This window comes from Diabrotica virgifera, chromosome 10, assembly GCF_917563875.1.
Source record: "Diabrotica virgifera virgifera chromosome 10, PGI_DIABVI_V3a".
Classification (NCBI taxonomy): Eukaryota; Metazoa; Arthropoda; class Insecta; order Coleoptera; family Chrysomelidae; genus Diabrotica; species Diabrotica virgifera.
Genome location: NC_065452.1, coordinates 5,977,578 through 5,987,303, shown reverse-complemented (window position 1 = coordinate 5,987,303; position 9,726 = coordinate 5,977,578). Strand labels below are relative to the sequence as shown.

The following is a 9,726-nucleotide window of genomic DNA, read 5'->3' as shown; positions in this document are numbered from 1 at the left end:
GGTTCATAGCTAGACAGAACCACAGTGGACTCAACGAATCTCCTTGAAACAGGCCCCGGCTGATTGCGATATTTTCAGTTTCGATGTTATTTTCACCAGGTATTTGAAGGTGAATTCTAGTCTTCCACTCCGTCATTATATGCTCTAAAAAGGTCACTATATTATCATCGACTTTATATATTCTCAATATATCTATAAGCCATTCATGCGGCACTGAATCAAAGGCCTTCTTGTAATCAATGAAGGCAGTAAAAAGATTCCTCTTTTTGGAATATGCCTGGTTAGAAATGACTGAGTCGATGATGAGTTGTTCTTTGCAACCCATGGAACCCTTAGCGCATCCTTTCTGTTGAGGCTCTATGATATTGTTCAGAGCACAGTGTTGGTAGATACGCCGGGCTACACAGGATGTGACCAATTTATACAAAGTTGGAAGACAAGTAATTGGGCGGTATTTGGCTGGATCTTGGGTGTTATTTTGATCCTTCAGTAACATCCTTGAGTGTTTGATCCTTGAGTGTTTGTAACATTATTATTTTTATTATTATTATTAAATTATATTTACGGGTTCGAAAATTGTGTAGTACGTCGGGCCTGATTTGAAGTAAAAGAGGCTCTAGTTTAAAAATAGAAGTGGTAAAATTAGAGAGGGGAGATGGAAGTATTCACATTCAATTCGGAACGATATTTATTATACATAACTGTATATTTAAAAATAATATATCTTTTGTAGTTGTAGATACAAAAAATCAGGTTCCTTTGCTAAGGTTTAAGGAATGTCTGGAATTAAATTTAGTCAAACGGGTAGATTCATTAATAAGTTTTAAATTTAACAGTTTAAATGATCTAGTAACAAAATATTCACATGTGTTTGAAGGTCTAGGAAAATTTCCAACAAAACACCATATAACCTTGAGGGAAGATACCAAATCTCGAATAAACACCATAAGACGGGTTCCACATGCTTTACGAAAACTTGAGTTACAAGGAGTCATAACAAAGGTAGATAAACCAACAGAGTGGGTTCACCTACTTGTCATTGTGGAAAAGCCAAATGGTGACTTACGATTATGTCTTGATCCAAAAGAACTTAATGCGGCCATCAAGAGAGAACACTTTCAAATTCCTTCTGTTAATTAACTTGTAACTTTACTTGGTAGGGGACAATTCTTCACCGTTTTAGACATGAAGGATGGTTATTGGCAAGTGGAGCTGGATGATGAAAGTGCAGATTTAATGACCTTTGGTACACCATTTGGTAGGTACCAATTTAATAGACTGGCTTTCGGTATCTGCTCAGCCACAGAAGTATTCCAGAAAAAGAATTTTGAAATATTTGGAGATCTTGAAGGCGTAGGCCTTTACTTTGATAATTTAATAGTCACTTGTGCCTCAGAAGCAGAACATGACAGGAACTTAAAAAGGGTTCTTGACTGTGCTACCAAATACAACATAAAGTTCAGTAAGTCTAAAGTACAGTTCAAACAAACCAGTGTTAAGTACACGGGTCAGATATTTTCAAAGGATGGAGTGAAAACAAGTGATAAATATATCAAAGCAATATTAGACATGCCCACATCAGAGTGCAAATAAGATGTTGCAAGATTTTTAGGAATGGTAAAATATGTAGCCAAGTTCGTGCCAAGCCTATCAAAAATATCTGCCCCGTTAAGAAACTTAACAAAATTAATTAATTAATTAATTGGATGTAGATTAGCAGTGGTCAAGTGAGCGTCAAGATTTACTGGATCAACTAAAGCATCTGTTGACTAACTCGCCAATCTTGGCAGTATTTGACCCAAAGAAACCAATAGAAATTGAAACAGATGCATTAAAAGACGGACTGGGAGCATGCTTGTTGCAAAAAGGTAGACCTGTGGCCTTTGCATCTAGAAGCCTTACAAAAACTGAGCAGCAGTATGCTCAAATAGAAAAGGAAACCCTGGCTATTTTATTTGCAGTAAAGAGGTTTCACTACTTTGTCTATGGAGCTTGTGTAAAAGTTCATAGTGATCACAAACCATTGGAATCGATTTTTAAAAAAATATTTACTGTCGATTTCCCCAAGAATCCTGAGAATGAGGTTAAAATTATTAGATTATGATTTAGTTGTGTCATACAAACCAGGAAAAACCATGTACATATCTGACACACTGTCAAGGGCATTTCTAAAAACAATAAAAGATCTGTTGATACAGAGATAGAGTTTGCGGTTCATTCAATTGTCAAAGATTTACCGTTATCTGAGGAACGAAAAAATCAGTTTCGACAAGAGACAATAGCAAACCCCTCAGTGGCTGGTCAGAGCAAAAATATAAAATTCCAGAGAATGTCAAAATAAAAGAGAATCTATTTATAACTAATGATCTTCTTTTTCTAGACAATAAATTAGTTGTCCCTTTTTCATTAAGAAAATCAGTTCTAGGATTACTTCATGAGGGACATTTAGGCATAGAAAAGACAAAAGCGCTAGCACGCCAAATTTATTATTGGCCTGGTATCGTTATGGATATTGAATCATATATAAGGGCATGTAAGAGTTGCGAAAAATTTGCTAGAATAAACCCAAAACAAACACTATTGTCATATCCACTACCTAAAAGACCATGGGAAAGGGTAGGGTCTGATATTTTCACATATGCTGGAAAAAGTTATGTAGTTTTATTTGACGCATATCCTAACTGGTTAGAGGTATTACCCATTAAAGACAAAAGTGCTGATGCAGTAATTGATGAAATTAAGACAGTTTTTGCACGATTTGGATCACCTGGTTTTCTTGTAACTGACAACATACCATATAATAGTGAAAAATTTAGAAAGTTTAGCAGAAATTGGAACTTTACCTTGATCTTTCGTAGTCCTAACTATCCATGTTCAAATGGATTAGCAGAAAAAGCAGGCTTGATTGCAAAAAACAAGTTAAGGAAAACCAAAGATGAAAGAAAGCATGCAGACCTTCAGTCAGCATTAATAAATTATATAAATTATCCATTAAAAAGCATGTGATACTCCCCATCACAGCTTCTTAATAGTAGAAGATGTAAATCAAAGGTTCCAATTTAAATTGAATTGTTGCATCCATGTTTGTGTGAAAATGTTGAAATGAAAATGAAAGCTAAAAAAGAATTAAATGAGACAACTTTTAATAAAAATGCAACAATATTGAAGCCATTAAACAAAGACATGGATGCAACAGTCCTTGATCACCGTAATAACACCTGGAAGTTTGCAAAAAATCTTGAATCAACATGAATCACCTAGATCATACATCTTGCAAGATGACACTGGAAACTCTATCAGAAGGAACATATGTTACATAAGATCATCAGCAAATAAACATGTTGTAGACTTTGGTGATGATCGAATAAAGAGTAACCATCATCATTTGGATGGTGATGTTAGGGAGTGTCATGAATTGCCAGACAATAAGGGTATTGAACGTCATTACTTTTTAAACCACAGAAATGTCTGGCAATTATTACAGTTCATATTTCTAATAATGTTTAAAACGTAATGACAAAAAAATTTTTCGTCTTACAATAATTATTTTAAATTCGATATGTTTACCTGTACAAGTGTGCTGCGCAGTAATGAACGCAACCTGCATCAGTAGCCAGATGGCCGGTACGGTGTTCGAGGAAGCATAGGGAACAATATATGAAAGAATCAGCCGTCTTAAAATGATTTTTTTCCGACGTTGCTAGCTCTTGGTCCATAAGGCCACAATAGACTTTGTTAAAAAAGTTAGACTGAAAGGACAACTTTAACCTAGGGATGAGCCATAATAGGCCCCTTAGGTTGGGTGGAAGGGTGGTTAAACGCCCACTAATATTAAACCTAAGCTAACCTACCACAATCACAGCAAAACTGAATATTTATCAAATTAAGTAGGGACAGGTTGTGGAATGCACAATAAATAAAAAAATCTTTATTATATTTAATTTAACTCACTACACAAATAATATTATTTTTAAGTATATTTACAGACAAAAAGTGTCGTTATAAATATTCCTTATTTCCTTATTTCATTTTCATTTAATAAAATAACGGGGAACTTATCAATGTATCCGTCAACATTATTCGAATCGGGTTTTTTCGGTTTCTCTGATGTGTTTTGATCTTTGCTTAAGTCAATGTTTATTGTAGAATCTTCGATGATGCTTTCATCACTTGAAGTATCTTTGGGGGCAGGACGTGGTGAAGAATGATGATGGTGGTGCATCATATGTGGGCGTGGTTTATTTGTAGGTTGTGTAGGATTTAGTCTAGAATTATCATAAATATTAGTGTTCCAAGGGTTTCTACCATCATAGGGATATCTGTTATGATTGGGTGGATAAACATTCGGGTCAGGATATGTTCTGATCGGTCCTACTGGAATTAGCTGCCCATTGGGGTATCGTCGATTTGGATACCTCTGGTTAATTGGCTGTTCACCAGTATATACATCATATACTTCAATATTAGGATCGTTGGAGTATCTTGTATCTTTTGTAATGTAAACATTTTCTCCCATACTTTGTGGTCTCTGATGTGTACGTTGTGGCCATTGCTGTCGGTTGAAATTCTGCTGTGACCAATAAGTTTGACTATTAGAGGTTTGATGATTTGGCATCTGGCCAGCATCTATTATCTCTATTGTGACAGGTTTTCCATTTACCTGCGTTAAGAACTGTTGAGCACCTTTGATTACATTTTGAGCACCTTCAGTATTTAGTAACCGCGTGACTGCACTCAGATCAACATCAAATCCACTTCTGTTGGGAAGTTCAATTTCTATAATTTCTCCGGTATTTGGCCTGCATAATATCAGAACTGTAACAGAAGAAAATAATTTGTTAATATATTTTAATGTCTATCATCAACAAATAAAAAAAGACAAAACAAAACAAACAATAGAACTAAAACATACTGATAAGTTTTATATTTTCAATATTTGTTGAAGACTAAGGTCTCTCTGTAATCCGTTTTAGTCCAGAGAAATAAGGTTTTTGTCGAGACACTTGACCAGCCAGATTGCAAATGGGGTTTTTGGGTACTATAATATACCTAATACATTATAAATACAAAAATGCCCGTCATAGTTTGGACGAGAATTTAAGTTATTAACAACAAAGGGTTAAAAATGGCAGTTTTTTCGTTTAAATCGCTACAGGTAAAAACAGGGTAATTAAATATCTTATGTAGAGTACTTATTCATCTTTTAGTAGATGAGCAAAGGTATAAAATGGCAGTTTTTGAATTTTGGTACAATCATTTGTTGCGTCGGAAATTGTAAAATAAGACTAAAATTTCGAAAATCAAAAGTTTGCTATAATTTTTGCGAAAATGAACTTAAGACTTTGATATTGCATGAAAAGTAAAAACAGTCCATATAATACACAAAAAATGTGTAATTTATCACCCTTCTATCACCATCCCCTATTTTTTAAAAGCCATCTATATATTTACATATAAAAAATTCTCCTGTTATAGTGTTAATTGCCATGCTCATCCGAGACGGCTTGACCGATTTTTCTGAAATAATATTTGTATATTCTGTAGGTCTGAGAATCGGTCGTAATCTATTTTTTTATATCCTTAAGTGATAATGGGGGTTCCTACCTAACATTGTAATGTTAGGTGAGGATATGTATACATAACGTTATCTACAAGACTACGAGTACATATAAATTAAAAAAATAATGATCAAAATCCATCAACAAGCTCCGGAGATATTAATCGCAGCATAATTTTGAAGAATCAATCTCATTTTTTGAGTGCACGGATTTTAATAATTCCCCTTCACCGACCCCGAGCCGAGTTTGTTATGACGTCATTTTTAAAGCTTTATTAACCGCTCTGTTGAAGTTCAAAGTTTACTCAAACTTTTACACATAAACTATATACCTTGAACTTAAAAATGGCGATAGCTAGGTTGCTTAATTGTTATAAACAAGCTATGAATTAAATAAAAAAAGTGGCTAACTTTGACCTTAATGGATCTAGGCGAATTTTGTGATAATTTGTGTAAAAATATTATACAAATATATGTATAATATTGTACATATTATACAGATGTGTGGTGGATTCGACAAATTTTCAAAATATCTCGATAAATACTAGCTTATCGAAAAAGTACTAAGAGGCAAAAAAGTTTTAAAAACATTGTTTTTAACTAATGGTAATACAATATGGATTTAATTCGAATGTACACAAAAGTTTGGGCGGGTTTAAGGGAACAAAACCCCCATAAAATTTTTATGGGGTGCACAAATTTCACTTTAATTTTTGTTTAAGATGTTGCTGCCATAAGAATGCCACATGTCCATTTTCAATAAAAAATCGAAAAAAAGAGTTTTCTCTTAAGTTAGAAAAACAGTTAACAACATTATTTCCGAATAAGGACACGGCTTTGCGTATTTGTCATTCATGCATATTTTGCGCATGAATAATGACATTTTATGCATCTGGAGAAAGATCATTCAGCGTGTAGAAAATAATCAGAAACTACTTGAGGAACTCGACTTCTGACGAAGATTCTAGATTGTCTAGTTTGACTTGTTTTGTTTCAAATGCTGAGGTTTTTCAAGCCTTAGACTTTGATTTGATTAAAGATTTTGCAGCCAAAAAAGCTAGAAAAGTGAGTGTTTAGAGTTTAGATATGAGATTTATTATGAGTATGGAGTGGAGTGAGTGTCAATGTTAATCACTAATCCAACTTTATCCAAATTAAGAACATGACATTGACGTTTTTCAGTATAAGAGAATAATATGAGAATTGAACGATCTAGAAGTTTATTTGTTGTATTCTTAATATTGTTAGAGCTGTTTTGGGGTTTTATCCAAATTTGTAAATCAAGTTTGTTTCTTATGTAGTAATATGAAATGTGTTTTATACTTTAATTACACCCTCGTGTGAAGTTATCGGGGGCCGCTCCGGGTAATTTGGCCTAGGGCCGCAACTGCTCTAAATCCGGCACTGCTCCTAGCCCTAATGCTTATAACAATTCATTTTAGTTTATTCCTATATATAAAATATTCAATGAACATGCCACAAGAAAATAGTTTCAGAACCATAATGAAATATGTCTATACAAAAATTATTTAAAATACAAATGTACGGCTGTGTATGTGGGTTGGACTCGTTGTTTAAATAACATGTCACCTTCACACTAAACACAAACGGTTTCTTTGATTAATAGTCCCTCTCATAAATTATTCCAAAGCACTTATTGTGTCTTTGAGTTTACCCAGAGAAAGTTTGTTTACGTCTTTCGCTACATTAAAAATGTCGCAAAATGATAACGTTGTCAGTGCGACTCGAGCTGTTTGGATTTTTGGACAAGCTTTTGGTCTGTGCTTTAGTTCAGCTTCTATTAAGTTTAAAAATAAGATATCCTCCTCCTCAAGAAATATTTTCAAAATAAGTTATTGGGTTACGTCGCTATCAGTAACTGTATTTTTGTCTGTACACAATTTTGCTCTTGAAATTGATCCTAACAAGAACATTGTTATTCAAGCTGGGGATATTCTTAATGGAATGTCGAGCATTGCAGCTGCTGCCGGTTGCATTATCACTGGTCTGATATACGAAAATCGCCTTACCACTGCCATTAAAAACATCAACGATATTGACCAGAAATTAAAGGTGTACCCAAAATGGATAAGTTACAAGTTTATTAGAAGATTCTCTTATGCTTGTATTATTTACACTTTAAATTCATGGGGTTATTTCTTACTAAGCTATTTGTGGACTTGCCAAGACAATACTGTTGAGTGCTTTGGTTCTTGGATTTTAATGTTTACTATAACAAAAATATTCGATATTAACTTAATAAGATTTGTAATTCATATGAGTTTAGTTTGGCATAAACTGTGCATTGTTAATAGTAATATAAACAATTTAGCTGAGGAAAAAGTATCACAATCAATTAGTTTGTTTAAAGAAATGCAGAGAATAAACACTTTAGACAGTTTAAAGGAGCTGTACGAAGAAATCCTGAGAATCGGCGAAGAAATCAACAGCATATATTCATTTTCTTTACTCCTAATAATAACTAACCAATTTGTATCGATATTTAGTTCCTTGTATAATTGTTTTTTTGGCTATTACATCAATGGAAATTATATACAACCAACTTCTTTACAAGAACTTTTTGTGCCATTGCTATCGTTAGTGCATCCCGGAGGTCAATTATTAGCAACTGCCATTATGTGTCAGCTAACTATTTCGGAATCCAAACACACAGGAAAACTCATTTTCAAGATTCCATTAACTAGAACTAATAAAACTCTTATGAAACGGGTAAGGTAATACGTTTCAATTCTTAGTTATCTCTTTCTTTAAATTTTTTATACTTTATATATGGGCGACAACAGGATTGCAGCGTGTTGCTGGATGTTTAAATATTCGGCCATGGGTTGAATTAATATATAATTAAATACAACAGTGTCTTGGAAACCCTACCGTTTATTAATTAGTGTACATATTATGACGTAATGCTAAGAAGTTTACAACACATCGAGATTAGTGTTGCTCAAATTCGGTCTTGGTCTTGTTCTTGCATTTTCGCAAGACCAAGACCAAGACCAAGACCGGCTAATTTTAGCAAGACCAAGACCAAGACTGACCGTGCAAGATTTGAGCAAGAACAAGACTGACCCTGCAAGACTCTTGCGTCTTACAGTTAGGACCGAATGTCGTTTTAGGGAGTATAGTAGTTTGGGTATATGCTTAGATGCATAGAGGCTCTATGAGAAGCAAAAAAATATGTAACAAAAATTTGGAAAATTGGACTTACGCGCACTACGAACAATACCATAAGCATACATAGCCAATCAAAATATCCATTAAAAGAAAACTTGGCACATTTGATACGTACTCAGAGGTCATAAAACTACAATGTAAAAATAAAACATTTTAAACAATTATTAAGACTAAACATCGTTTGTGGGTAGTGTGTGATATCGGTTAAACAAACCAGAATTTGCTGAAAAAGCGCGGCTAACAACTATCAAATAACAGTCCATTTCTTATTGAACATAATAATGAACAATAAGTTTCTTTGACATTGTTTATGACACCGACACATATTATGTCGCGTTGTTAATCACGAAACAGATTATGTTACCTTTTCGATATTTATATCTTTGATAAAGAAATTTAAACTCATCATTCGACACCGACACACTCAACAATATCCTACTTAGGGTATTGGATAGTAACGAGTATAAAAGAATCTTTGTATTCATTCTTGGTCAAAAAAATTAATATACAGATAAATTAAAGTCAAAGTAATTGCGTACTGTTCTGTAATTTAATTTGTATTGTATTTTACTTTTTATTTAAATAAAGGGCAAATTGTATAACTCTTTTATTCCATTTCATATAAGGTGAGGGTCGATTAATCCTTTCTTTGTTCTTTGAATACATGTTCTTTTTTTGTTCAATGTTCTTTGAAATACAGTCAACTTTATGTCATTGTCATTAATTTGGTTTTTTGTATTTTAACCATGTTTTAGCACATAATATGTTTACATATTATGTAAGCTTATTAAAAACAAACGTTTATTAAGACACAGACTGTCTCCCGTGGGCCATGGTATATAGTTGATAGTTAGAGTATAGGCACGGATCGCTTAGATCGTGAGTTCATACCTCACCCAAAGTCAGTTTAGACATTTATTAATTTTGTTGGTCATTACCATGGCTATGATAATTCAAGATTAAAATGTACCTACTCT

General features: G+C 33.5%; 1 protein-coding gene across 1 annotated transcript in view; it reads right to left on the bottom strand.

Moving 5' to 3' along the window:
• Positions 1-3,913: 3,913 nt before the first annotated feature.
• The window catches only part of LOC114333963 (uncharacterized), a 57,208-nt gene continuing 51,395 nt past the window's right edge, over positions 3,914-9,726 (bottom strand). The window contains exon 2 of the mRNA XM_028283964.2: positions 3,914-4,815. Within this exon, the coding sequence (XP_028139765.2) occupies positions 4,013-4,815 (803 nt within the window). The 3' untranslated portion in view covers positions 3,914-4,012. The remainder of the gene's footprint in view (positions 4,816-9,726) is intronic.